The sequence below is a fragment of the Lolium perenne genome, chromosome 7 (assembly GCF_019359855.2).
Source record: "Lolium perenne isolate Kyuss_39 chromosome 7, Kyuss_2.0, whole genome shotgun sequence".
Taxonomy (NCBI): domain Eukaryota; kingdom Viridiplantae; phylum Streptophyta; class Magnoliopsida; order Poales; family Poaceae; genus Lolium; species Lolium perenne.
The window spans coordinates 11,282,302-11,310,131 of NC_067250.2; the positions used below are offsets into that span (position 1 = coordinate 11,282,302).

The window sequence follows — 27,830 nt, forward strand, 5'->3', positions numbered from 1 at the left end:
CCCTTTTCGAAAAGAAAAACTTCTTGTTATGCATGAAGCGGGTAATGAGAGTAGACAAGGGAGGAAGAGGCTCCGCCACCGCTAGGGGCAGCGAGGAAGAAGGTAGAGAGGAGAGAACTAGCAGGAAAGCTAGCTCGCGGGATTCACCCAGAGGAAGATGATGCATGGTAAGGCGATGCGTTTTTTTTCAATCTCTTCTGTCTGATACCCTGTTGTTGCACAAACGGGATGTATGTGATATCATTGTGATAGTAATATGTTCCCCTTATCAAAAAGTTCGGGCTGAAATGAAAAGACTGCGAGCTAAACTCGATGCGGCTCGTACTGCAGCTAGATCATCTGGCACCTCACAAGAGGTCCGGGAAGTTGAGCATAAAATGCATGATTTATTTGAGAAGGAAGAGATTATGTTTAGACAGAGATCACGCCAGGACTGGCTGCAGGCTGGTGATCGTAATACAAAGTTCTTCCAGAACAGGGCGTCTCACCGGAGACGTAAGAATACTGTCAGATTTCTTCGGAAGAGTGATGACTCGCTGTGCAAAACTGATGAGGGTATGCGACAAATGGCACTGGCCTTTTACCACAACCTGTACTCGTCCGAAGGATCGACAAACAGTGACGAGGTGCTGAATCTTATTCAGAGTTTTGTCACAAATGAAATGAACGGGTCACTCACGGCGCCGCTGTCCGATACTGAGATTGAAGAGGTCTTATTTCAAATGGGCCCGACAAAGGCCCCCGGCCCAGATGGGCTGCCGGCGCTCTTCTACCAGCGACACTGGTCGTTTTTGAAGAGCTATGTTTGCCGCGCGGTTCGGGATTTCGTGGAGGGAAAAGAATGCCCGGATGATTTCAATGCGATTATCCTAGTGCTGATCCCGAAGGTTAACAATCCTGAGCTCCTCACCCAGTTTCGGCCGATCAGTTTATGTAATGTCTTGTACAAGATTGCGGCGAAGGCACAGGCTAATAGACTGAAGAAAATTCTCCCAATTTTGATCTCCGAGGAACAGACTGCTTTTGTCCCAGGTCGGCTTATCACTGACAATGTGTTTATTGCGTATGAATGTGTGCATGCTATCAGGAAGAGGAGGAGGAAGAAGCCATTGTGTGCGGTGAAACTCGATATGATGAAGGCCTACGACAGAGTTGAGTGGGTTTTCCTGGAACAGATGATGTTGAAAATGGGGTTTGCACCGAGCTGGGTCAGTATGATCATGCGATGTGTTAGTTCGGTGTCTTTCTCTGTCAAGCTGAATGGTGGTGTCTCGGATGCTTTCACTCCCACGAGGGGCCTACGGCAGGGGGACCCGTTGTCACCTTATTTATTTCTTTTCTGTGTTGAGGGTTTCTCAGCTCTCCTCCGACAGGCACAACAGGAGCGGCTCCTGGCTGGTGTGGGCTTTGGGTCATCGGGGCCTAACATCACTCATTTGCTTTTCGCGGACGACAGTGTTGTTTTCTTGGAGGCAAATTCAGCGAATATGTCGGGCCCGAAGAGTGTGCTTCAGAAGTATGAGATGTGTTCTGGGCAGCGTGTGAACTTGCAGAAATCTTCTATCTTCTTTGGGAAGGGATGCTCGAATGAAGTCAAGGAAGAGTTGAAAAATGCAATTGGTATTTCTGTTATCACCAGATTTTGGACAAATCCAGAGGTGGGCCATAAGAGAGATGGGCTTGGAAGACTACACGTGGAAGATCTCTGAAGCGGCCTTGCACGGAGAATTTGGGCTAGTTTGCCCGTGTATCTTTAATTATAGTAGATTATATCTTAGATTTAAAGTTAGAGTTTGTCTCGTACACGGTGGGGATATTCCCACGTTAGAAAGTCCCCTGGACTATAAATATGTATCTAGGGTTTATGGAATAAACAACAACACAACGTTCACCCCAAAACAAACCAATCTCGGCGCATCGCCAACTCCTTCGTCTCGAGGGTTTCAATCAGGTAAGCGACATGCTGCCTAGATCGCATCTTGCGATCTAGGCAGCACAAGCTCCACGTTGTTCATGCGTTGCCCGTACTGAAGCGTCTTTGATGGCGGGCAACGTAGTTATCATAGATGTGTTAGGGTTAGCATAGTTCTCCGTATAACATGCTTACGTAGTGCAACCCTTGCATGTCTAGCCGCCCTCACACCTATCTCAGGTGTGGGGGCGGCACCCTGCTTGTTCATTATTTAGTAGATCTGATCCGTTACGATTGCTCCTTGCTCTGCAAGGATTAGTTTAACATCTGCAATAGTTAGGCCTTACAAAGGGGGGGAGGATCCAGCGGCACGTAGGTTGGCGTTCGCAAGTCCTAAACAGGATGTTCCGAGGATCAACGCCATGTTGGTTTTTTGGCCTTGTTTAGGATCGGCTTACGAGCACCGTGCGTGGCCGCGAGGCCCAACCTGGAGTAGGATGATCCGATTATGCGGTGAAAACCCTAAATCGTCGTAGATCTCATTAGCTTTATCTTGATCAAGCAGGATCACCAAGTATTCGTGCACCCCGTACGAATCATGGGTGGATCGGCTCTTTGAGCCGATTCACAGGATAACCTGAGAGCCGATCGAGGCTCTTATTTAATGTTTACGTGTATGCCATGCAGGAACTAAGCGAGGCATCCCCATCACCTTCCTGACCAGGTATAGGTCAGGTGGCACGCCCTTGCACTTCGCATCGCCGCGTGTGACCAGAAGAGCATTGCGGGCCGTCGCTCGGAGGGGTCTCAGCCAGCCGCAGCTCTAGGCTCTTCCCGGCTCTACACTGTGTTGACAGGCCGCTGCCCGCCGGTGGGTTTTGGCAGTCAACACATTCTGGCACGCCCGGTGGGACTATCGTCTACATCAACCACATCGCCATCTACATCTGAGATGGCGGCGGACGGCACGCCAGTCACCTACGAGGAGTTACCTGCCGAGCTCAAGAAGAAATACGACGAGATCAAGGTCACCCTCGAAGCCGACCTCATCGGCTCTTTTCAGAGAACCCGTACCCATGGCATCAGATGGAAGGGATTCTCACCACAAGGTGCACTCGATGGGATAGATCTCTCTGCCCCGTCGGAGGAACGCACCAGGGGCCTACGGCAGGAGATCAACTATTTGGTGGCTCACTCGCTACACCGCCACTCTGAAAACTTGGTCAACGTGTTGGAGCGTCTCGCTCTGCGCGTGATCCAGGAGATCATGAGCCACCAGTACTCGCCGTCAGGACCAGCTCTCGGGACGCATCAAGGAGAGTTGCCACTCCAGTCCCGTCCACCGCTGCCATATGCGTTGGCAGCACCAGCTGAAGTGCCGGCTACACCGGCATTCGTCGTCTACAAGATCGGTGGTGACCCCAGTGACTACCAGTTCTTGGCTGAGGCGCCTAAGGAGATCCCTCAAGGATACGCGTGCACGTATGTGCCAGATTGTGGCAACTGGCCACTCTCAAAGCAGGCCACAACGTCAGGGACTCCGGCGCAAACAGGAGGAACGTCAACAACAGAGCTTGAGAAGCAGACGTGGCTAACTAAGTACGCCACCCCGACGAAACTCCGAGCCCAGCTCCTGCAGCTTGGCTCGAGCTGAAAAGCAAACATGGCTGGCTAAGTACGCCACCCCGGCGAATCTTCGTAGTGCATCTCCTGCAGCCGGACAAATGATCAGATCAGTACCATACTGAGAGACCAGTTCGGCATGGTGCCGAAAAGAAGGGCAATCGGCTATTCCAAGCCGTACCCCGACGAGTACGAGATGATCCCGCTGCCACCTAAATATCGGCTCCCTGACTTCTCCAAATTCAGTGGATCGGATGGCTCCAGCTCCATCGAGCACGTCGGCCGATATTTGGCGCAACTAGGACCGGCTTCAGTGTCGGATCAGCTACGCGTGAGGCTCTTTTCACAGTCCCTCACGGGATCGGCGTTCGGATGGTACACTTCTTTGCCAGCAAACTCCATCCAGTCTTGGAAGCAATTGGAAGAACAATTCCATACGCAATACCATTCAGAAGCTTCCGAGTCTAGCATTGCCGATCTAGCACAACTACGTCAGAAGCGCGGAGAAACGGTGACAGAGTACATCCAGCGCTTCAGGAATCTTAGGAACCGATGTTATTCGGTTCGTATAACTGAAAAGGAAGCAGTCGAGTTGGCAGTAGCTGGCCTTGCAACACAGCTCAAGGACATGGCCTCCCAAGCAGATTATCCCTCGCTGGCGCACATGGTTCAGAAACTATCAGCATATGAACAGCGCCACCCAGACCTGTACCAAGACAAGTTCAAGCGTGCAGTAGTCATGGTCGATACAGAGGAAGGTGAAGTGCCTGCGGGAGACCAAGAAGTAGCAGAGCTGAGTGGACTCGGGGAGGAACCCCCGTGTCCTGCAAATGGGTAAAGCCACCAGGGCCGCCCAGGGGATTTGATTTTGACGTGACCAAGACTGAACAAATCTTCGACCTCCTGCTCAAGGAGAAACAGTTGACGATTCCTGAAGGTCTCAAGTTCCCCACGGCGCAAGAGCTAAACGGAAAGCCGTACTGCAAATTCCACAACTCGCTTTCCCATGCCACCAACGACTGCAGGGTGTGGCGTCAGCACATCCAAGCGGCGATAGAGAAGGGGCGTTTAATTTTCAACCAGTACGCCATGAAGGTAGACACCCAGCCCTTCCCCGCCGTTAACATGGTAGAAGTCATCTACCCTGAGGGTTGCCAGCCAGGTCCCACGTTCAGCATCAACATGGTAGGACCTGGGAACTACTCTGGCAAAGATGGAGATGAGGGCAGCTGCTCTCATAGCAAGGACACAGAGGAGGCCGCTCCACGCGATCGGCTCCATCATGACGGCAAGCGCTACGTCACAGAGGGAGAAGTGAAGAACATAAGATATCAACGACCTCTCTCTGATCACCTCCTCAACAAATATGTGAGTCAGCATGACCAACGCCGACGGTCCAACTATGATGATGAAGGAGATCGTCTGGCTAGAGAAGCCAGAAGACATCGTCGGCATGATCGCAATGAGGAGTAGCACGAGCGCCGTGCCACGGAAAGATCAAGGGAGCAAGATGACAACGCCAGACACTGGGACTGCCCTTTCTTCAGACACTGCTGGGATTCAGGAATGAGCCGATTGCCCACAATCGGCAGTTGCCCAGAATGCAACAAGAAGAAGAAGGAGGCAGCCAACGTGTCTGTGTTCGAGCGCTTAGGGCCTCTCCCGCCACCAAGCAAACGTGCTGAGTCACCTCGTTGGGCAGATCTTGAGGATTCCGAAGACGAGGGGCCAGAAGAAGAAGACAGGTATCACCGTCCAAGGTGGTGCCCTGACGGACTCAGCCGTTCACAAAAACGCAGGGTTCAGCGGTTGCGCGGCCTGGAGGAAGCCGAAAGGTTATACCTGCATACGCTAAGGAAGGCACGGCCTGATCTGGCCGCAAAGGTTCAGCGAGCCCTGGATGAAGAGGGTCGACCACGGAGAATGGAGTGGCGTCCCAAGCAAAAGAAAGCCGATGATGAAACATCGGCTGGCACAAACATGGTGCTCGTCTTGCCGACGGAGCTTAGTGCTCCACGATTATACGATGCACTCAAGGTGGACGACAGCAGGCGCATCAAGTCAGAGGTTGGGTTGGTTTTATCCAGCCTGACAGAGTAGCAAGATTAAGCCAATGGGCAAACCAGGCGAGGCTGATCCTTGTGATCGGCCCCAAAAAGTTTATGGAGGGACATTACAAAACCTTCATCGAACAAGCAATGTGGAGGCCGATTCCAGCAATCGGCCAAAATTATCCTCTGCACATATTCTGCTTGTGTTCAGCAACGATCCACTGGGCGGCGGCCACGTCGGCAGATGAAAGTCAGCATGAATCTTTGCGAGGCCGACGTGCAAGTGCAGTGCCCTGACTAACCATGAAAGCCGATATCTGCAGTCATTTGGCAGATTCGGCTCGGGGGGCATATAGTCAGATAAACATGTGCAAACATGCGTGTAGTGGAACATTGGGGGCCGATTAAGAGAAATCGGCCAAATAAAAAATAAATTTTTGTAGCCGATGCAGATACGTGGCCATCGACTCAAGAGGTACAGCTGTTATGAGCAGAAAGGGTCAATGGAGCAGGAAGTGAGTCACGAAGAGAGATTCTAATGGAAGAGCTCCTCAACTGAGTGGCTTGATGACTTCGATTTTCTCTTCAAGAACCTCTGGTTTCCTTTTGCGAGTAATGTGCAGATCAGGTTAAGGATGGGTTGCATCAGATTCACCACAGGGAAGGAGCCGATCTGACCTGCAAGGCGCGAAAAGTGGACTGAAGAAGCTCGGGGGGCAGCTCACCCTGAAGGTTCTCTGCTCTGGAGAGCCGATTTTGCTGAAATCGGCTGGTTCCGCATTATGACTTGGGAACCGGTGGCGACACATTTGGTTAGTCCACTGATATGCTCGCCTTGATAGAGGCTCGGGGGGCAACTGATGGCGCAGAATTTTCTGTTCTTAAGAAGCCGATTGAGATTTCATCGAGCTGAAAACCCAGTGGTATCGACTTCAGGATCAAGTCGTTTCGGCAGTGGTTCTGGGGCTCTCGTGAGAACGTCGATCTGCCTAGTTGTCCGCCAGAGCTCAAAGGGATGGGGCATTGAGATACCGGTGCGTTGTCATCGGCTCGTTGGGCATTAGCTAAGTGACGATCGGCGGGGTCAGCAGAAGAGGGAATCGGCTCAATTAAACTCAGAAGAAATCGGCAAAATCAAATTGGGAAAAGTTCTTCATTGATAAACCAGATTTCTTACATAGAAGAGCTGATTGCTCTCAAAAGGGAGTACTAAGGGGATACATTGCCCCGTCTACTGTTGCTGATCCTATTCTAGAGGTCCTATTCTACGGGCCGTCACTGCCCTCGTCGTCACCATCGTCAGCGCTGTCGGCGCTGCTCCCGGCGGGCTCGTCGTCGCTGCTGTAGCGGCCGCCGGCAGGACCTTCGTTGTCCTCGTCCTCCACGTCGTCGTCGTCGTCGTCGCTATCATAATCACTGAGATTCCCTGGCCAGGGGCAATGGCGCTTGGCCGGCGGCTCGTCGGAGGGGCTGTCGTCGTCGTCCTCCTCCTCCTCTTCCTCCTCCTTCACCTCGGAGGAGGTAAAGTCATCCCAGGAGAAGCGATCGTCATCGCTCTCCTCCTCCGATTCCCCGTTGGCGAGGAAGCGGAGGTCGCTCTCCCCGTCCGTCGAGGACTGGTCGTCCTCGGACCAGATGGAGAAGTCATGGTCTGACTCCTCCCCGGCCTCAATGGCGCGGCGGATGTTGGCCGCATGGACTTCTTGTGGGCTCGGTGCTGGCATCGGCTCGGGAGAAGAGGACTCAAAGGAAAGTCCCGACGAGGCAGAGGAAGAAGAAGACATGGTGCGCAGAAGGGTTTTTTGGGGTGCCGATGGCTGGAACAGAGGAAGGGGATAAAGATAACTAATCAGTCGGCACGGTTAAATAATGAGAAACCTGGTGGGAATTACTGCCATTACAGTTTCCGAAGGGGTGATGTCAGAGCTGTCAAATTTTGCAGAGAAGCTGAGAGGACAGGGCATAATGATGACGGATGCTGCAAATGGCTCTGCTCTGCTGCGACATGACCCTTCGAAAGGAAATCATAATGATTTTGGAAATGTTATTTCCAAAACCAGGGGGGCATGTGTTATCACCAGATTTTGGACAAATCCAGAGGTGGGCCATAAGAGAGATGGGCTTGGAAGACTACACGTGGAAGATCTCTGAAGCGGCCTTGCACGGAGAATTTGGGCTAGTTTGCCCGTGTATCTTTAATTATAGTAGATTATATCTTAGATTTAAAGTTAGAGTTTGTCTCGTACACGGTGGGGATATTCCCACGTTAGAAAGTCCCCTGGACTATAAATATGTATCTAGGGTTTATGGAATAAACAACAACACAACGTTCACCCCAAAACAAACCAATCTCGGCGCATCGCCAACTCCTTCGTCTCGAGGGTTTCAATCAGGTAAGCGACATGCTGCCTAGATCGCATCTTGCGATCTAGGCAGCACAAGCTCCACGTTGTTCATGCGTTGCCCGTCTTTGAAGCCGTCTTTGATGGCGGGCAACGTAGTTATCATAGATGTGTTAGGGTTAGCATAGTTCTCCGTATAACATGCTTACGTAGTGCAACCCTTGCATGTCTAGCCGCCCTCACACCTATCTCAGGTGTGGGGGCGGCACCCTGCTTGTTCATTATTTAGTAGATCTGATCCGTTACGATTGCTCCTTGCTCCGCAAGGATTAGTTTAACATCTGCAATAGTTAGGCCTTACAAAGGGGGGGGAGGATCCAGCGGCACGTAGGGTGGCGTTCGCAAGTCCTAAACAGGATGTTCCGAGGATCAACGCCATGTTGGTTTTTTTGGCCTTGTTTAGGATCGGCTTACGAGCACCGTGCGTGGCCGCGAGGCCCAACCTGGAGTAGGATGATCCGATTATGCGGTGAAAACCCTAAATCGTCGTAGATCTCATTAGCTTTATCTTGATCAAGCAGGATCACCAAGTATTCGTGCACCCCGTACGAATCATGGGTGGATCGGCTCTTTGAGCCGATTCACAGGATAACCTGAGAGCCGATCGAGGCTCTTATTTAATGTTTACGTGTATGCCATGCAGGAACTAAGCGAGGTATCCCCATCACTTTCCTGACCAGGTATAGGTCAGGTGGCACGCCCTTGCACTTCGCATCGCCGCGTGTGACCAGAAGAGCATTGCGGGCCGTCGCTCGGAGGGGTCTCAGCCAGCCGCAGCTCTAGGCTCTTCCCGGCTCTACACTGTGTTGACAGGCCGCTGCCCGCCGGTGGGTTTTGGCAGTCAACAATTTCTTATGAAGCGTTGTCTCAAAAGTACCTGGGACTTCCGACACAGGTTGGTAGATCCAAGGATGGTGCATTTCGGCACTTGCCAGAGAGGAAATGGTCTAAAATTAGTGGCTGGAAGGGCCAGGGCTTGTCAAAGAAAGGGAAGGAAATCCTAGTGAAATCGGTGCTGCAGTCAGTTGCTACATATCCAATGGGTTGCTTCCAACTTTCCAAGTCCATGTGTGAAAAACTCAAATCTATTGACTCTCGATTCTGGTGGGGAGGGTCTGATGGGCAACGCAAAGTACACTGGGTGGGCTGGGATAAAATGTGTGTGGCAAAGAGCAAGGGCGGGATGGGGTTCACAAACTATGTTGTTTTTAACCAAGCTTTGCTTGCAAAACAGGCCTGGAGGTTGGTGACAAACCCGAGCTCCCTATGTGCCAGGGTTCTCCAGGCGAGATACTTCCCAAGGAGCAGTTTCCTGAAAGCGAATTGCCCCAAGAGTGCTTCATGCACGTGGAAGAGTATCATGCATGGAAGAGAATTGTTGAAAGAAGGTCTCATCTAGAGGGTAGGAAACGGAAGGAATATTTCTGTGTGGGATGACAACTGGATTCCAAGATCAAGCACTCAACGTCCACTGGGACACTTTCCAGATGCTAATGTTCAGACAGTGGAGGAACTTTTGCTACCAGACGGGCAGGGGTGGAACGAGCAAATTGTGCGAGCTACGTTCTTTGAAGTTGATGTCAGTGATATTCTGAAAATTCCCATTGGAAGAGCCGGAACAGATGACTGTACTGCATGGAACTACACCAAGAATGGGATGTTCAGTGTGCGCTCGGCATATCACTTAAAAACACAGCTCAACTCTCTTCGAGCAGGGAGACCAAGTTCCTCTCTGTCTAGCGCCGAGCATCGGGGTTGGCTAGCTCTCTGGTCAGCAGAGGTCCCGGGGAAAGTTAAGGTGCATAATTGGCGCCTGGCTAGGAATGGATTGGCGGTGGGCTCGGAACTACAACGTCGAAACATCAAGCCAGGAGTGAAATGTGTGGTCTGTCTTCGTGAAGAGTCGCTGGTGCACAGATTCTGGAGGTGCCCGCATTCTGCATGTGTTTGGGACCGGCTGAGAGATCAAACGGGAAAGTGCCTGGAGCCACCTCCGGTTCATATTGTATCTCAACGGCATCTTCAGGCCTGGTTGCTTGAGCAGTTTGGGCGTCTGGATGATGGGGAGCTTTGCTTGATGCTGATGACAATTTACCAGCTATGGCTTGCGCGCAATGAAGCGAGGGAGGCTGCCCAGATAGAAGACCCCGACTACACTGCCAGGAGATCTTTCTATCTACTGGAGGAGTGGGCTAACTCCCGACCTGCTGCTCCGGTCCGTTCGGCGGGACGTGTGGAGCACTGGCTTCCACCTACGCTGGGCTGGACTAAAATCAATGCTGATGGCGCGTTTAACCGGGATTCAGGTCATGGTGGTGGCGGCGTGGTCCTACGAGATCACCATGGCGTCTTCCTAGCGGGAGCTTGCCGTTTTTTTCCGTCTGTGATCGACCCGGAACAAGCCGAGCTGTTAGCTTGTCGGCGGGGTTTGGAAGTAGCAAAGGAACGGGGCTTGGAGAAGGTGCTGCTGGAGACGGACTGCGCGGCGGTGGTGTCCAAGCTGCATAGGGAGATGGACCGATCTCTTCATGGGCAACTTGTGGAAGATGTTAAGCTGATGCTCCAGGATTTCGCTGAAGCTGAAGTACGGCATGCACGGCGTGTGTGTGTAATGGCGTCGCGCACTGTTTAGCTAAATTAGGTTGCGTTAATAAGTTATGTCAAACCTGGGTTGGTGTGCCACCAGGGGCTATTGTAGACTGTTTGGCTTCTGAATCTGCCAATTTATAATAAAGCGCAGCATATTTCTCAAAAAAAAATTATTACATTTCAAGCTGTAATACATAGCCTCGTCCGGCCGCCATTTTATTTATGGGGAGCGCTGAGCGTCCCCCGGGGGATCAAATCCCCGATCCCCCGGGTGCTCCACCGTCTGATGGACGCGCTGAAAGCCATCTGATCTAAAACAAACCGGTCAACCTTGCTTCCCTCATCCCCACGTGGGTGGACCACAGTCAGGTCGCTTTCGTGCCCTCTCTCCCCATATTGGTGTTGCTTTCGTCTCCGCGAACTCTTGCAGAAAAATGCCGGCGACGCTCCGGTGACTTGCCTCGCAGCAGCACCTCCTCCTCACCGACTGCAAACCCATGCAGCAGTGACGTCGGACGAGTGTAGCAACGGCGTCGAGCGATTGTAGCAGCGGCGCCGGGGGATTGTAGCAGTGCCACCGCCGGCTTGTAGCAGCGGCACCCAGGGGATCGTAGCAGCGGCACCAAACGATTGTAGCAGCGCCACCGACGGCTTGTAGCATCGACGATGGGAGATTGTAGCAGAGCGACCCACACCTTGTAGCAGCCGCGCCGGGGGGGTCGAAGCAGCGCTGCCGCCGGCTTGTAGCAGCGGTGCCAGGCGATTGTAGCAGAGCGACCCACAACCTTGTAGCAACGTCGCTGGGGGTTGAAGCAGCGCCGCCGCCGTCTTGTAGTCGTGGCGCCGGATAATTGTAGCGGAAACGCCGGGCGACTGTAGCAGCGGTGCCGGGCGATTGAAGCAGCGCCGCCGGGCGACTGTAGCAGCGGTGCCGGGCGACTGTAGCCTGCAGGAGAAGATGACGAGCTCCAGCTCGTGGGATGCAGGGCCTTGGGCTGGCGCCGTTTGGCTGGGCGGCGCGCGGCGGCTGCGGCGCTGCTGGGGAGTTGGTCCGAGCTCTACACCGGGGATCCAGTCTACAGCCAAGCGCGTGGGCGTGGAGCTTTTGTGATGGAGAGGATACGAGCAGAAATCTGGGAGGGAGAAAAGTGGTGGCGCATAGCTGGTGCTACGGCGGCGCTTGGCTGGGGTGGTGGCTCGCGTCGGCCGGTTCGATTTCTCCATGGCGACGCGGGTTGCTGCGCTCGCGTTAGAAGGAAGAAAAAGGAACGGTGGTGGAGATGCTCAGGAAAGAGATAAGCTCATGTGCGTGGGCCCCATTCCACCGCTGTCTTCGCCAGGACGCGTGGCGCACGCTCGACCCGGAGGATGGAGTCGCGCGATCCTCCGGGGGAAGGCCAGCGTTTTCCTTTATTTATTCCCTCAGTCCCTCTAGCTTGTTAGGAATAGGATCGTGCGTGAATCCTTGCATGGTACGAATGCATGTACGTGGGGAAGGAGGGACTATATATACTGCGAGTGACCAAATCGCAGTTAGTATGGTTTCTGTCCAACAAAATTGCCCGGTGGGTTGTAGCTGCAGATGATGAACACACCGCGGTTGTTGTTGCAGACCACGCGAGCGCAGCCGATCGTCGTCGACGCGCGCCACACAATCTGTGTGTAGTGCCCGCACTGCTTCCCCGCCCTGCAGGTGTTGGACCTGTAGTCGTAGTCCTGCTTCTCGCTGACCCACGAGTTCACAGCGTCTGCCGCCGTCCAATCCTTGCCGGCGCTTCCCCAGAAAATGTTCTCCCCATACTGCCCGCCGGAGTGTTGGAGCTTGCAGTCGCCGATCCTCTGGTTGGCATAGTTCTGGGCGTACGCTTGCAGCGTTGTGCTCCAGCTCACCCCGGCAACGCCGACGGCGGCGCGGGCACTGTTGTGCGGTGAAACATAGTCTTGAGGCGAGTTCTGCGCCTGGGAATGAAGGATTAACCATGGCGGCTGCCATGGCTAGGGCAAGCAAAATGGCTAGCTTGGGCGCCTCCATTGGGTGTATAACTATCTGTATGAGATTTCCGTATGCCAGTAGTAGCTAGCTTTCCAATTGTACGTATAGCTTGTGAGTGCAGAGGTGTTTTTATACTGGATTTGTACCAGATATTCCTGTAATGTGCTTGGATAATCTAGCACAATGCCAAAGCCGTGCCGGGATTTTCTCGCAAATACAAGGAATTCCACGGCCAAGATATGCATTCCGAGGCAACTCGACCGGCCGGTATCTATACCTAATAATAAAGAGAGAAGCGTTTCCGTGGTTTGGTCCGTGTTTCTTGGTTGGTCCGTTGTTTCGTCCGATCAATTCACTCAATTTTTCAGGTGAGAAAGATTTCCTTTCTAACGATCCCACGGCGTACCTTAATAGAGTTTCCGAACCAAGGCTTCAGACGTATGTCCCTCAAACAGAGTCCCACCCCAACCAAAACGCCCGTACCTAACACGTCGTAGCCTGCAACTCTGCATCGTATCTCTCTATATATGTCCCTGATCAGCTCGTCGCATCGGATTCAGAGAGGATCGATTATTCAGGCATGGACAACTCGCCGCGGCGACAATGGACACCAGGGGAGGAAAAGGCGTTAGAGGAAACGATTATGACTGACTCACCATGAGCGCGTACGGCTCGAACTCGACAACGTCCTATTGCCGGAAAATAGCAGAGGACGGCAAGGCCGCGACGGCTTGGCTCCAGTCCGTGTGGTCGGCCAAAGACGTCGTTGGCTACGCCCGTTTTCTGGTCGACGCCAGCTCTGGAGCCTATTTCATCGATCACGAAATCTCCACCCGAACTCCAAAGGCCAGAATCGATATCCATAACATAGATCGCCGCCCTGTTTTCTTGAGCTCTCGCCATCCACGGTCTCATGGCCAAATCGAATCGGCAAAATACTACTACAACGAATCGACCATGGAGCACCTCTAGCAGCCATATCATGTGCCTTCTTCGCTATCACCACGTAAGTCGCAGACGTCGGGATTGGCCGGCTCGCGGGGTTTGGACTGCCGCTGCCCTGGCCAGGCACGCGGAGAAGAAGTCCATCTTCCCCCACGGCGCAAATCCCACATCCCCGCCACTACAGCTTCATCCCCGTAACCTGATGACTCCCGACCATCCGGAACTTGCGCGCCTCGGTGCACGCAACCACCAGGAGGGCCATCGTGGCGTGAGGGTGATCGATCCAGATTACTTGCAGCGTTACGTTGCCCCACCGTGAGCGTCAGCGATGGTGCACACCGATGCACGCGACGCGGTCAGGATCTTGGTGCCTTCTGCATGAACGTGGTATGCACCTGCGTTGGCGATGAACCACCCGGCCGAGGTGAGCTATGTAGGGATCTAACGCTTTTAATAGCAGGTCTTTAGCTTCTCCCCAGGGTCGCCGTGCGGATCTTCCGATCCATGACCGTTTACCGTCCCAATAAGGTCGTAGCACTGGCAACCAGCAGCCCAAGTTTGTTACATCGGGAGTAGTCATTGCTATATTTAAGTGTGGTTTGGTTCTGGTGTCACTTTGCAGTTCTTTTGTGAAAGCTACTGAACTCCACTTTCCATGCTGCTATCAGACGTACTATTATTCAGAGTGGTTTTTGACTATTAAATATTCAGATTGTTACTTCACAATTTGTGTCAGATTTTGTTCTCTGCATCACAGCAAGAGGGAACCTAGACAGTGTGCAACAGATCAACAGCCAGTAAATATATCTATCTGGCATGTATATAATTTCTTCTAGAGGGATTCCTCTGTTTAAGTAATATATGATAGCCTCAAAATATACATGACAATGCCTTTGTAGTGCTTTAATATGAAACGTTAGTTTGAAGAATGAATTTCCTTCTGGTCTTTTTTTTGCAGGAACTAAACGAGGTCCATTTTATGTATGCATTGTTATAAGATAGCAGAAAAGTTATTTTTTTCCCGTCCAATAAAGGATCTCTTAACTCATGTCTAGATATATGCAATTATATAAAATTGAGACATTCTTTGTTAGATGGAAGGAGTATGTTTATTTTAAGTTCTTTATTCTGATCCATTGTACTTCCTTCGCTATATTTGTAGAAAATATTTAGATTAAGATTTATACTCCTGTTAAGCTTTGTCGGATTATGCAAAGTCTGTTGACTGCTCTTGTTATGTCGTCACAATTTTTTTGAACTATGTGTTTTCCCGGTGCAACGCACGGGCATGCTTCCTAGTATACTATCATTTCAGTTACATTACAAACAATGCAATGGTCGCTAGTCAAGTCAACTTCCAATAAGATAACGTACCCATGTGATCGAGTGGCTCACGTTGATGTAACGTACGCAGGGATTTGAATTTCGCCCGAAATTTTCGAATTTCCTCAGGTTAATATAATGTTCGTAAGCATGCATACTTGGATAACGTACCCATGTGATCGAGTGGCTCACGTTGATGTAACGTACGCAGGGATTTGAATTTCGCCCGAAATTTTCGAATTTCCTCAGGTTAATATAACTGTTAGACCGAGCCGCTCGCGCTGGAGATCGTGTACTGCGGATACCTTGAAAATGTACGCAGTAGTACTCGACGATGCTGTTATGTTCTTGTCACTTTCTGGTGGAAAGTTGTGATTTAAAAGAAAAAAAAACGAGCATTCTTCGGTGGAAAATGCTCAGTCAATGGCGCATGCATTTGTAACGAATATATATGATGCGAGACACCGTTAAGGCTCTGATTATTTCTCTTGTATTTCCACACCCAATAAGAAGTGTGCAGATAAGTGGGAATTTGGTGAAGATCTTCCTGTTACCCTGTATTATTAAATACTCTCTCACTCCACTATAGACTAGCATAGTAGAGTTTTAATTCGGACGAAAATGGGCGATATTTAGTTCTCTCGTATTTGCATTCCAAGGGGTTTGGGGATAGGACGAGATTTGGTAAATTCCTTAATTTCACCCAATTCTCCTAAGTTCCTTTACACTCTAATATACTAGTATGGTGGCTTTTAAATCTAGAAAAAATAGGTGGTTTGTGAGGGTTATCTCGAGATTATCTCATCCAAGCTTGGCTTGGTAAACGAATTTTTGAGAATTTTTCGGGATTTGGAATAATACCCTCAAATCCCCCTGAGGTCTTGTTTACTTCTCTCATAATTCCAACCGAAGGGGTTTGGGATGGGAAGAGATTTGGTGAATCCCACACTTTGAACCAATTCCTTTAATTTACTGGTACTGTTTTTTACTCTAGGAAAAGAAGGAGTCTGCTGGGGATATATTGCATTGGTATTATTCCATCAAAACCTAGTTTGGTAATTTTTTGTTGGAGATTTTCAGAATCCGGGATAAGCACCTAAGAGCCCTTACACTCAAATACATTAGAAGTAAAGAAGTCCTAACGGCGAAAATGTATATATGAGACAAAACTATAAATCTCCATTTCTTCCACTAAGCATATTTGGCCTGGCCCAAAGTACAAGCATCACATAAAGGAACGCCATAAAGGCTGGACTGGAGTGCGAGAGCAGACAATAGGAGGCCAAGTTTCATGGAACACTTTATTTTCACAAAATTACATAATTATATTTGAAATTTTAAAATTCCAAAAAATGGTCTGGATAGAGTAAAACGAGTATATACATGTATGCAACCTCCAATGCAAAAAAAAAAAGCTTTATGTTCTGACTAAGAAAAATAACAAACCATGGCTAATTTGGGATTTTTAAAATTGCAACATTCACAATACTTGGATACACACTTTTGTTGTCATTTCTGTAACATAGAGTTGAAGTATTTTGCATTGAGATTTTGAAAGTCAGTACTATATATACATCATTGACTAGATGCATAATTTTTTCTAGACCTTTTCAAGCTCAGAAATATAGTATCTTAGAGTTTCTAGAGTAATTTTCAACCATGAAGAAGAACTTTAAAAATACAAGGTTGCAGTATCTCCAAGAATCTATTGAACACAACTTCACATGAATTTCGCAAACAGACATGAGATCAAAATATGATCAGTGTCCTCTAGTTGGCCACCCAGAGTGTAGATGGGTTTTAAGGATGAAAATACCTATGGAATTCATATTTGCATTGACTTATAGTTTAATGGTTTGACTATAGGCAATGTTTCAACCAGATGGTTAGTTCAAGTTTGAATGAAGAATAAAGTGAATAATATTAAGTAATGGAAAAGGTGTTATTCAAGGACTGATCCGAAAATTGGTGATGAGAGAGTTTTCATTTTTCCCTTCAAGGCATCATCATAATGATGAAATAAAAAATGATACAATGTTGATCAATACAAAGTATAAAGATTATATTCAAGTTGATCAACACACAAAATGTAGATGATGTACCAAGTGGGATCAAGCGATCTCATGGTATGGTAAGCGATTGTCAATCGTTCCTTGTGTATTAACTAATGATATATGTGTTGGTGTTGATAGGTTTTTTGTTTTATTTTCCTCAAGGTGGTTTTTGAGAGATCCTATTATACGGTCGATATTCATACTATCAAGGGAGGCTATCGATTGAATAACTTTATCGCACTTAAATGAGATCTCAAATATTTGCACCATTGTCATCATATTTATTGTTTATTATTTTGTTTTTATCCATGTGAGGTTTTAGAACTTTAGTTATCTTCAACACAAGCTTAAGTTCACCAGAAACGGATTTCGGGTGAAAAACTTATTTTGTTTTTGGAGGTTTTACCATTTTATCTTTTAAGATACGTCAAACATTTCATCTTATCAATTGTTTTTATTTGATGTTTCACCTAATTATATTGTAGATCTTGTTGTCATCTTTAAAGTGAGCCCGAGTTCATTGAAATCGGAATTTGAATGTGAAAGATATTTAAGTTTTCATATCGTGTTGTCTGGATGTTCGTAGTTCCGATGGTAGCAGAAAAAGTATCAGGATACTACTGGAAAAGATTCAACCGGCTCCTGATTTTAAGAGGTACTTAAGTTCGATCGCACGGTATACTACCGGTGCTACTTCAGGTAGTACCTCCCTAGGGTGATTTCTAGGTGTAACGATTCGATTTGGCGGACCTATTCAAGGGGCATTCTTCCCTAATGATTCCCTATATTTTGGAGAAGTTCTTGACCTTGTTTTTCTTCTCCATTCTTGAACCTCTTGAGGTTGATGTCTCTCTATCATTCAAAAGATTAGTGCATCTATTTGAAGGAAAATAGAAATGATATCTAGATCTACCATTTCCACATACCAATCACTCTTCTTTGTGAGGGGAACTTTTGGATCTTGACCTTCGGTTCATCCGTTGATTTCCAGATCTGTTCTTAATCTCATATTCCACCATAGTATTAGTTGCCTTATAATGGGATTTGGTAATGAAGGATTTGAGCACCTCTTGTGTTCTTGTCATTGCATCGGGTTCATCATTTTGAGTTCTCTCTGGAGATTTGGTTTGGTGCAAGTTAAAAAGATTTTACTCTTGGGTACTTAGAACCCAGAGATTGTTCCTATTGGGGTTCTTGGAACCCTGACCTGTTGGTTTGTGTTATCGTGGAGCTTGATCATTATGGTTTAACGCTCAGTGATAATTCTTAGGAGCCGTTGATGGTAACAAAACTACACGTGTTAGGGTGATATTCCACACAAGGGTGACTAGGGGGGAGTTCAGTTCTTCCTTCAATCCCCTTCAAGCAAACTCATAAGTAATATCAACAGTTTTGTGTCCCCAACTTCACCGAACTATTTGTCAAGCACACCAGGGTGTAAGTAATACAAAAGTTAAATAAATAAAGAAATCAAAGTATTTTTGCATTTTCAAATTAAGTAAGTGCTGAGAATAAAAATGCAAGTAAAGTAGATATATGGTTGTTTCTTATAGTTCAAAATGGACCGGGGGCATGGGTTCACTTGATCTCTCTCTCTTGAACATGGAGTAACAAGCAACAAGTGATAGAAAATATGGTCATGTAGTTGATAAGCATTCATATGGCATCACGTTCTAGCATAGACATGATGCAACACATGTCAATAATACTTCCTTGGAAAGAGATCCTCTTGAACCAAATTTAAAGTTAAACAAAGTATTTCCTTAAAGATGTTGACATGAAGTGCCTGCGGTAACCAATGGAAAGGTAAAAACCTTACTAGCACACACATTATTGTCACAACCACACATGCATAGTACAAAGTTACTCCAAATAACAAACACATCTGCCACATGGTTCCATGCATACAAATTTGATCGGAGCATACCATACACAAAAGGGATAACATATGCATCTATTTATACATAAACCTACATTTATGAAAAAATGTATGCAATTTTAGGTCAAGATGGGGGTGTGGGAATTGAAACCAAGGAAAAAGGGTCGCCACATAAGTGGGAGATGTGCCCATGGCGCAGCTGCCAGGGTGGCCGCGCCATGGGCCCTCTCTCATGGCCTTAACGGTTGCAACTCTGCTCCTTTTTCTCATATTGGTGTATTTCTGGAAAAAGATGTGGCAAAAATCTAGGGTCCATTTGATGTCCGTAAGATCCCTGAAACTATAAAAAGAATATGCAAAATAGGGGTTTCCTATAGTCCTACATTAAAAACCAATTTAACGGGACTTTTCTACAAATCCCAATATATTACTTTAAGACAACTAGGGAATCTCACATATACATATAATGCATATATCATAATATATCATATCAAATATACCAAAGTTCATGGATATCAACATCCACAAGCTTAACTTATGCTCGTCTTCAAGCATAAATGTGATAAAATGACATGGAATTTTTCATCTTAGAATTTAATTTCACATATTACTGACCATTGGTGCTATAGTGTAGAACACGTGTTAAGAGTAAACAGCAAGTGCAAGCAAGTAATAAAGTTTTAGTTATCATAAACGAAATGTAGTATGCAACGCTGAGGTCTAAGGCCTAGTAACAGCAGACCGATTCTTCAAGGCGATGCAGACTTTTCTTGGTCATTTCTGTATCATTGTAGCGGCATCGACAAGTTGAGGAGACCACACTGGAGGAGTACATAGTCTTGTCTTTCAGGGTGAAAACACAATGTCCGAACTTGATTGGTTGTGCCTGGCAATGATATTGTTAAAGGCTTAAAGCCGTGAACTTTCTCCATGGTAAAAACCTAATTAAGATATACGATCGGGCGACAACGAAACTTGTGCACTGTTTCCTTCTTAGAGGTGTTGCCTTTTTGGACTTCGGGTGTTGTAATGATGGTGATTTATGCTAGAGCTACAAGGATTTGATGACTACAACGGAATCTTTCTTTTTTTGTTTTCTTCATTTTTTAGGGTTGCCTGCATCCCTAAAGTTATCTCCCCGATATTAATATATTTCGTTGGGTGTACTAAAACAGGCCTCGTATGTCGATGGTATGACCAACTGTGAAAGAGTAGGAGGCGCCCAGCCGTTGCCGTTTGTAGCAGCAACAGTAACGGCATGAGTGGCCTTTCTAGAATCATCCGACATGGCAATGAAGTCGAGCTAGCTAAAGGAGGTTGACGAAGATGATCTTAAGCAGTCGGGGCAAGATGCTTCCATAAAACCTATCGACTATCTCCTTGTGCATGATTTGAGAGACGGGATTCCGAAGGCGTACTCTCCCGGATGACCGTGCACGTCGTCGGCAGGATGGAGTAACCGATGTTAGCACAAGGAAGTGGAATGGTGGTTGGGCGCTAGACGGCAAATGCAATCAATTTCTTGTGACAGCTAGGGTTCACCTTTGCGTGTTTATATAGTGCATGACATGTAAGACACGGGGAGAAACCAATACCAGAGTCAACTATAGCCCATATTCAAAAAAACTCGAAAAGGTTGATTGATGAAGCCAATGTTAATGACTCGGAAATGTATATACAATTAATTTTCACGAACAAAATATAGAAAACATATATAAGTATGAGCTTCACTCGTCTTATTCACGAAACATGAGCGCATGTCGCGACGAGGCATGACGAGGTGGGCACGAGAGGAGGAAGAGGAGCATGCGTAAGCCACTCCTCTTCTGACACCTTATAGAATGGTAGAAAACCTCTTACATAAGGAGCTTCAACTTTCTTTAAACCGGCTATATGTGACTAAACTTTAGTCTACCCTTGGCATGCATGAATTGGCTTTGAAAGAAAACACGAGAGGAAGAGGCGCCCCGGCGGGGAGGCAAGAAAGAGGGCGGGCCGAGAGGGAAGAACTGGAGGAAAACTGTTAGAACTAATCTTGTCATATGTATCTGCATATTAGTTTTCGTTTTCCATGTAGTTAGATGACATTGCTGTAGTCAGTTTTAGAGCCTGCAAGTGTACGTGTGAAACGTATGAAGCAGGTGAGTAGTCGGCTAGCTGCGTGCAAGGCGAGATGCCGAGAAGGCGCTGTGCGATGCAGCGTGAAGGGTGAGATGCTGATGCCGCTTAAAGCCGGCCGTTGTGTAGGAGCTGAGTACAAGGAGCTGCATGAGAACCATCCGAGTGAATCGGTGGTGCGGCTAGATGCATGTGCATGTGTGGCCAGGTCTATTGGATCCTGGAGTGATTCTAGGAATAGATCAAGTCAATAGTTAGTGCGTTGAGTGCATGGGTTAGTGGAGTTAGTGGCCGGTGTGGCACCAGGCCATGTGTGTGCGTGAGTACTACTTAAGACATTGTAACCAGTGAGTTTATTGGACAATAAGAAGAACAAAGAGAAAAGCTGGCGGAGACTCCGAGGCCTTTAGCGTGCTCCTCGCGGTGGCGGCTCCCTCCGGAACATCCGCAGCGGCGAGCGGCGCGAGCTCTGCCTGCTCCTGGCAGCGGGCGACGGGAGGCGGCGCTCGGGGCGGTGATTCGGCGGCTGCTCGAGCCGGCAGCGGCGCCGTTCTTGAGGAGGACGGCGGGGAACGGGACGGGCAGGGGCAGAGACCGGCTGGTCTCCGTGTGCTCGGGCCGGGGCAGGGGCCCTGGGCCTTGCTGAGATGTCCCGTAAGCCCCAGATCCAGATCTGGCGATTTCTACAGCCGTGGGGGCTGTGGGGCGTCGATCCCCCCGCTGCGCCCTCTCTCGTGGTGATGCAGGTGCTTGCCGTCGCGTGTCCGCAGGTCCGTGTTCTTCGTGGTGGTTTCCCGTCTTCCTCATTTCAGCGGCGAGCAGAGTTTGGGCGCCGGGGCGGCGGCCCTGGTCGGTGGGAGCCATTTTGGTTGGCGGGCGTGCCAGTGGCTCAGGAGCTGGCCGGAAACCATGGTCGCGGGGGCGACGTGGTGGCTGGCGAGCAGCATGTGGTGGCAGCGGGTCGATCGTTCGTCGGTTGATTTCCTGTGTAGAAGGCGGGGAGTGTTTGTCGTGGGGAAACCCTTGCCCGCTCGGGCCACGACGGCGACGTCCGCGGACGCCGCTCCCTTCTTGAAGGCATTGGTGAGGCTTCTCCTTGTCATTCTACATGCTCCGGGTGAAAGCCCAAGATCCTCGGATCGGGCGGTGGCGGCGCTCTTGTGTCGTGATCTTCTTGAAGACACCGCCTTGGAGTTCACAGTGTGCGGCTCTCCGTTGGTGGTGAGGCTGAGGCGCGGTTCTCGACGAGCAAGGTGCTTCGGGTGAAAACCTAAGATCTGCGGATCGGGCGGTGACGGCGCTTCCGTGTCGTGTTCTTCTTGAAGACATCGTCTTGGAGCTTACCATGTTTCTTCGGATGACGTTGGTTCTTCGCTTGGCAACCTTCGGCAAGGCTTGCGTCCTGCCCTGCCTCCTTGTCGCGTTTCCATGGTGCTGCTTGTTGGGGTTCGATCGGCTATGGTCGATGCACAGTGGTGGTCGGCCACTGGTGGCGCTGCCCGCGGCGGGGAGTTCTGTTGACGGCGTGCGTGTTCGATGGCTCTCTCTAGGGTGAGCTCCGGCCCGACACTGTTGATGTCCGGTGTCTTCTCCGAGTCTTCGTAGGCTTCGTAAGGGTCGTGATCGTCGTTCGAGTGCCCGGTTGTAGCCATGTTGGCAATTCGTGTGGGTGTGTGGGTTTGTGTTGTAGGCTGGGTTCAGCTCTTTGTACCTTGTCGCCGTTAAGGGCGTTATTAATTTAACGTCGGGCCTTTGGCCTTTGATCTAAAAAGAGGCAGCCGGCACCAAAAATCCTTGTGTCTCCATTGTTTTTGAGAAGTAGCAGTGAGGGAGATTGGAGAAGAAGATGGGGCTGCGAAATGCAGCCCCAACATTTGGTATCAGAGCGAGAAGATCCCCGAGGCCTGCGGTGACGGCGGTGAGATGCCGCTGAAGCCGACCATGGTGGTGGCGGCGAACTCCATGCGAGATGGAAGACGGCCGCGTGAGGTGAAGGCTGCCGGCGGTGTGATGCCGCTTGCAGCTGGTCGCGGTGTGATGCCGCGAGGAGTGATACGTCTCCGACGTATCGATAATTTCTTATGTTCCATGCCACATTATTGATGTTATCTACATGTTTTATGCACACTTTATGTCATATTCGTGCATTTTCTGGAACTAACCTATTAACAAGATGCCGAAGTGCCAGTTCCTGTTTTCTGCTGTTTTTGGTTTCAGAAATCCTAGTAACGAAATATTCTCGGAATCGGACGAAATCAAGACCCAGGTTCCTATTTTCACCGGAAGCATCCAGAACACCCGAGAGCCGCCAGAGGGGGGCCCTGTGGGCCCCAGATGATAGGGTGGCGCGGCCTGGGCCCTGGCCGCGCCAGCCTATGGTGCCACCGCCTCTTCGACCCTCCTGCGCCGCCTCTTCGCCTATATAAAGCCCCTGGATCGAAAACCCTGATGCGAAGAACCACGATACGGAAAACCTTCCAGAGCCGCCGCCATCGCGAAGCCAAGATCTGGGGGACAGGAGTCTCTGTTCCGGCACCCTGCCGGAGCGGGGAAGTGCCCCCGGAAGGCTTCTCCATCGACACCGCTGCCATCTCCACCGCCATCTTCATCACCGCTGCTGCTCCCATGAGGAGGGAGTAGTTCTCCATCGAGGCTCGGGGCTGTACCGGTAGCTATGTGGTTCATCTCTCTTCCATGTACCTCAATACAATAATCTCATGAGCTGCTTTACATGATTGAGATTCATATGAGTATTGTATCACTACTATCTATGTGCTACTCTAGCAAAGTTATTAAAGTAGTCCTATTCCTCCTGCACGTGTGTAAAGGTGACAGTGTGTGCACCGTGTTAGTACTTGGTTTATGCTATGATCATGATCTCTTGTAGATTGCGAAGTTAACTATTGCTATGATAATATTGATGTGATCTATTCCTCCTACATATGCATGAAGGTGACAGTGTGCATGCTATGTTAGTACTTGGTTTAATCTGTTGATCTATCTTACACTAAAGGTTACTTAAATATGAACAAATTGTGGAGCTTGTTAACTCCGGCATTGAGGGTTCGTGTAATCCTACGCAATGCGTTCATCATCCAACAAAAGTGTAGAGTATGCATTTATCTATTCTGTTATGTGATCAATGTTGAGAGTGTCCACTAGTGAAAGTGTAATCCCTAGGCCTTGTTCCTAAATACTGCTGCGTTACTACTGCTTGTTTACTGTTTTTACTGTGTTACTACTGCTGCAATACTACCACCATCAACTACACGCCAGCAAGCTATTTTCTGGCACCGTTGCTACTGCTCATACTTATTCATACCACCTGTATTTCACTATCTCTTCGCCGAACTAGTGCACCTATTTGGTGTGTTGGGGACACAAGAGACTTCTTGCTTTGTGGTTGCAGGGTTGCATAAGAGGGATATCTTTGACCTCTTCCTCCCTGAGTTCGATAAACCTTGGGTATCCACTTAAGGGAAAACTTGCTGCTGTTCTACAAACCTCTGCTCTTGGAGGCCCAACACTGTCTACAGGAAAGGAGGGGGAACGTAGACATCAAGCACTTTTCTGGCGCCGTTGCCGGGGAGGAAAGGTAAAAAGGCACTCATACTCCGGTTCCAGGTAAAGTACTTTTCTGGCGCCATTGTATTTGTGCTCGAAGCTATTTCCTTTAGATCCTGCAATTGCATCTTTTTGTTTCTTGTTTACACTAGTTTGGCATAATGTACAAGAGTGAGCTTCTTATTCTATTTCCTGATTTAAAACATGGATTGTTTGATGCGAAAATTAAAAAACCTATGGAATCTTATTTGCATGCTGGTAGTAATATTAGTATGAACGCTTTGAACACCATTGTTGATAATGATATAGAAAGTTCTAAGCTTGGGGAAGCTGGTTTTCATGATCTTTTTAGTCCCCCAAGCATTGAGGAGAAAATTTTCTTTGATGATACTTTGCCTCCTATTTATGATGATTATAATAATAGAAGTCTTTTGTTACCACCTGTTATGGAGGATGAATTTGATTATGATTACAATATGCCTCCTATATTTGATGATGAGAATAATAATGATAGCTACTTTGTTGAATTTGCTCCCACTACAACTAATAAAATTGACTATGCCTATGTGGAGAGTAATAATTTTATGCATGAGACTCATGATAAGAATGCTTTATGTGATAGTTATATTGTTGAGTTTGCTCATGTTGCTACTGAAAGTTATTATGAGAGAGGAAAATATGGTTGTGGAAATTTTCATGTTACTAAAACACCTCTCTATGTGCTGAAATTTTTGAAGCTACACTTGTTTTATCTTCCTATGCTTGTTACTTTGCTCTTCATGAACTTGTTTATTTACAAGATTCCCATGCATAGGAAGCATGTTAGACTTAAATGTGTTTTTAATTTGCCTCTGGATGCTCTCTTTTGCTTCGAATACTATTTCTTGCGAGTGCATCATTAAAACTGCTGAGCCCATCTTAATGGCTATAAAGAAAAGAACTTCTTAGGAGATAACCCATGTGTTATTTTGCTACAGTACTTTGTTTTATATTTGTGTCTTGGAAGTTGTTTACTACTGTAGCAACCTCTCCTTATCTTAGTTTTGTGTTTTGTTGTGCCAAGTAAAGTCTTTGATAGTAAAGTAAGTACTAGATTTGGATTACTGCGCAGAAACAGATTTCTTTGCTGTCACGAATCTGGGTCTAATTCTCTGTAGGTAACTCAGAAAATTATGCCAATTTACGTGAGTGATCCTCAGATATGTACGCAACTTTCATTCAATTTGGGCATTTTCGTTTGAGCAAGTCTGGTGGCCTAATAAAATCCATCTTTACGGACTGTTCTGTTTTGACAGATTCTGTCTTTTATTTCGCATTGCCTCTTTTGCTATGTTGGATGAATTTCTTTGATCCATTAATGTCCAGTAGCTTTATGCAATGTCCAGAAGTGTTAAGAATGATTGTGTCACCTCTGAACATGTGAATTTTTATTGTCCACTAACCCTCTAATGAGTTTGTTTCGAGTTTGGTGTGGAGGAAGTTTTCAAGGGTCAAGAGAGGAGGATGATATACTATGATCAAGGAGAGTGAAAGCTCTAAGCTTGGGGATGCCCCGGTGGTTCATCCCTGCATATTTCAAGAAGACTCAAGCGTCTAAGCTTGGGGATGCCCAAGGCATCCCCTTCTTCATCGACAAATTATCAGGTTCCTTCTCTTGAAACTATATTTTTATTCGGTCACATCTTATGTACTTTACTTGGAGCGTCTGTTTGTTTTTGTTTTTGTTTGTGTTTGAATAAATTGGATTACATCATGCTTGTGTGGGAGAGAGACACGCTCCGCTGTTTCATATGAACACATGTGTTCTTAGCTCATAATATTCATGGCGAAGTTTCCTCTTCGTTAAATTGTTATATGGTTGGAATTGGAAAATGATACATGTAGTAATTTGCTATAATGTCTTGGGTAATGTGATACTTGGCAATTGTTGTGCTCATGTTTAAGCTCTTGCATCATATACTTTGCACCCATTAATGAAGAAATACATAGAGCATGCTAAATTTGGTTTGCATATTTGGTTTCTCTAAGGTCTAGATAATTTCTAGTATTGAGTTTGAACAACAAGGAAGACGGTGTAGAGTCTTATAATGTTTACAATATGTCTTTTATGTGAGTTTTGCTGCACCGGTTCATCCTTGTGTTTGTTTCAAATAGCCTTGCTAGCCTAAACCTTGTATCGAGAGGGAATACTTCTCATGCATCCAAAATACTTGAGCCAACCACTATGCCATTTGTGTCCACCATACCTACCTACTACATGGTATTTTCCGCCATTTCAAAGTATATTGCTTGAGTGCTACCTTTAAAATTCCATCATTCACCTTTGCAATATATAGCTCATGGGACAAATAGCTTAAAAACTATTGTGGTATTGAATATGTAATTATGCACTTTATCTCTTATTAAGTTGCTTGCTGTGCGATAACCATGTTTACTGGGGACGCCATCAACTATTCATTGTTGAATTTCATGTGAGTTGCTATGCATGTTCGTCTTGTCTGAAGTAAGAGCGATCTACCACCTTATGGTTAAGCATGCATATTGTTAGAGAAGAACATTGGGCCGCTAACTAAAGCCATGATCTATGGTGGAAGTTTCAGTTTTGGACATATATCCTCAATCTCAAATGAGAAAATTATTAATTGTTGTTACATGCTTATGCATAAAAGAGGAGTCCATTATCTGTTGTCTATGTTGTCCCGGTATGGATGTCTAAGTTGAAGAATAATCAATAGCGAGAAATCCAATGCGAGCTTTCTCCTTAGACCTTTGTACAGGCGGCATAGAGGTACCCCTTTGTGACACTTGGTCAAAACATGTGCATTGTGATGATCCGGTAGTCCAAGCTAATTAGGACAAGGTGCGGGCACTATTAGTACACTATGCATGAGGCTTGCAACTTGTAAGATATAATTTACATGATGCATATGCTTTATTACTACCGTTGACAAAATTGTTTCATGCTTTTAAAATCAAAGCTCTAGCACAAATATAGCAATCGATGCTTTTCCTCTATGGAGGACCATTCTTTTACTTTTTTGTTGAGTCAGTTCACCTATTTCTCTCCACCTCAAGAAGCAAACACTTGTGTGAACTGTGCATTGATTCCTACATATTTGCATATTGCACTTGTTATATTACTCTATGTTGACAATATCCATGAGATATACATGTTATAAGTTGAAAGCAACCGCTGAAACTTAATCTTCCATTGTGTTGCTTCAATACCTTTACTAAGAATTTATTGCTTTATGAGTAACTCTTATGCAAGACTTATTGATGCTTGTCTTGAAAGTACTATTCATGAAAAGTCTTTGCTATATGATTCAGTTGTTTACTCATTGCATTTACATTGTTTCGAATCGCTGCATTCATCT

General features: G+C 47.5%; 1 protein-coding gene and 1 pseudogene across 1 annotated transcript; one reads left to right on the plus strand and one right to left on the minus strand.

Moving 5' to 3' along the window:
* Window positions 1-287: 287 nt before the first annotated feature.
* LOC139833507 (uncharacterized) lies at window positions 288-10,620 on the plus strand. The gene is made up of 3 exons (XM_071823803.1): window positions 288-1,620; window positions 9,223-9,390; window positions 9,476-10,620. Exons 1-3 carry the CDS (start codon window positions 288-290, stop codon window positions 10,618-10,620), a joined length of 2,646 nt encoding a protein of 881 aa, XP_071679904.1.
* Window positions 10,621-10,747: 127 nt separating this feature from the next.
* Window positions 10,748-12,625, minus strand: LOC127311440 (pathogenesis-related protein 1-like; annotated as a pseudogene).
* Between the last annotated feature and the right edge of the window lie 15,205 nt (window positions 12,626-27,830).

What these genes read in the sequence shown, in the direction of transcription:
- LOC139833507 (XM_071823803.1), top strand. Translation starts at nt 288, where the DNA reads ATGAAAAGACTGCGAGCTAAACTCGATGCGGCTCGTACTGCAGCTAGA. An exon ending in AGAGTTGAAAAATGCAATTG is followed by an intron (nt 1,621 to 9,222) that starts GTATTTCTGTTA and finishes CTTGCAAAACAG; the next exon opens with GCCTGGAGGTTGGTGACAAA. An exon ending in AAGAAGGTCTCATCTAGAGG is followed by an intron (nt 9,391 to 9,475) that starts GTAGGAAACGGA and finishes GACACTTTCCAG; the next exon opens with ATGCTAATGTTCAGACAGTG.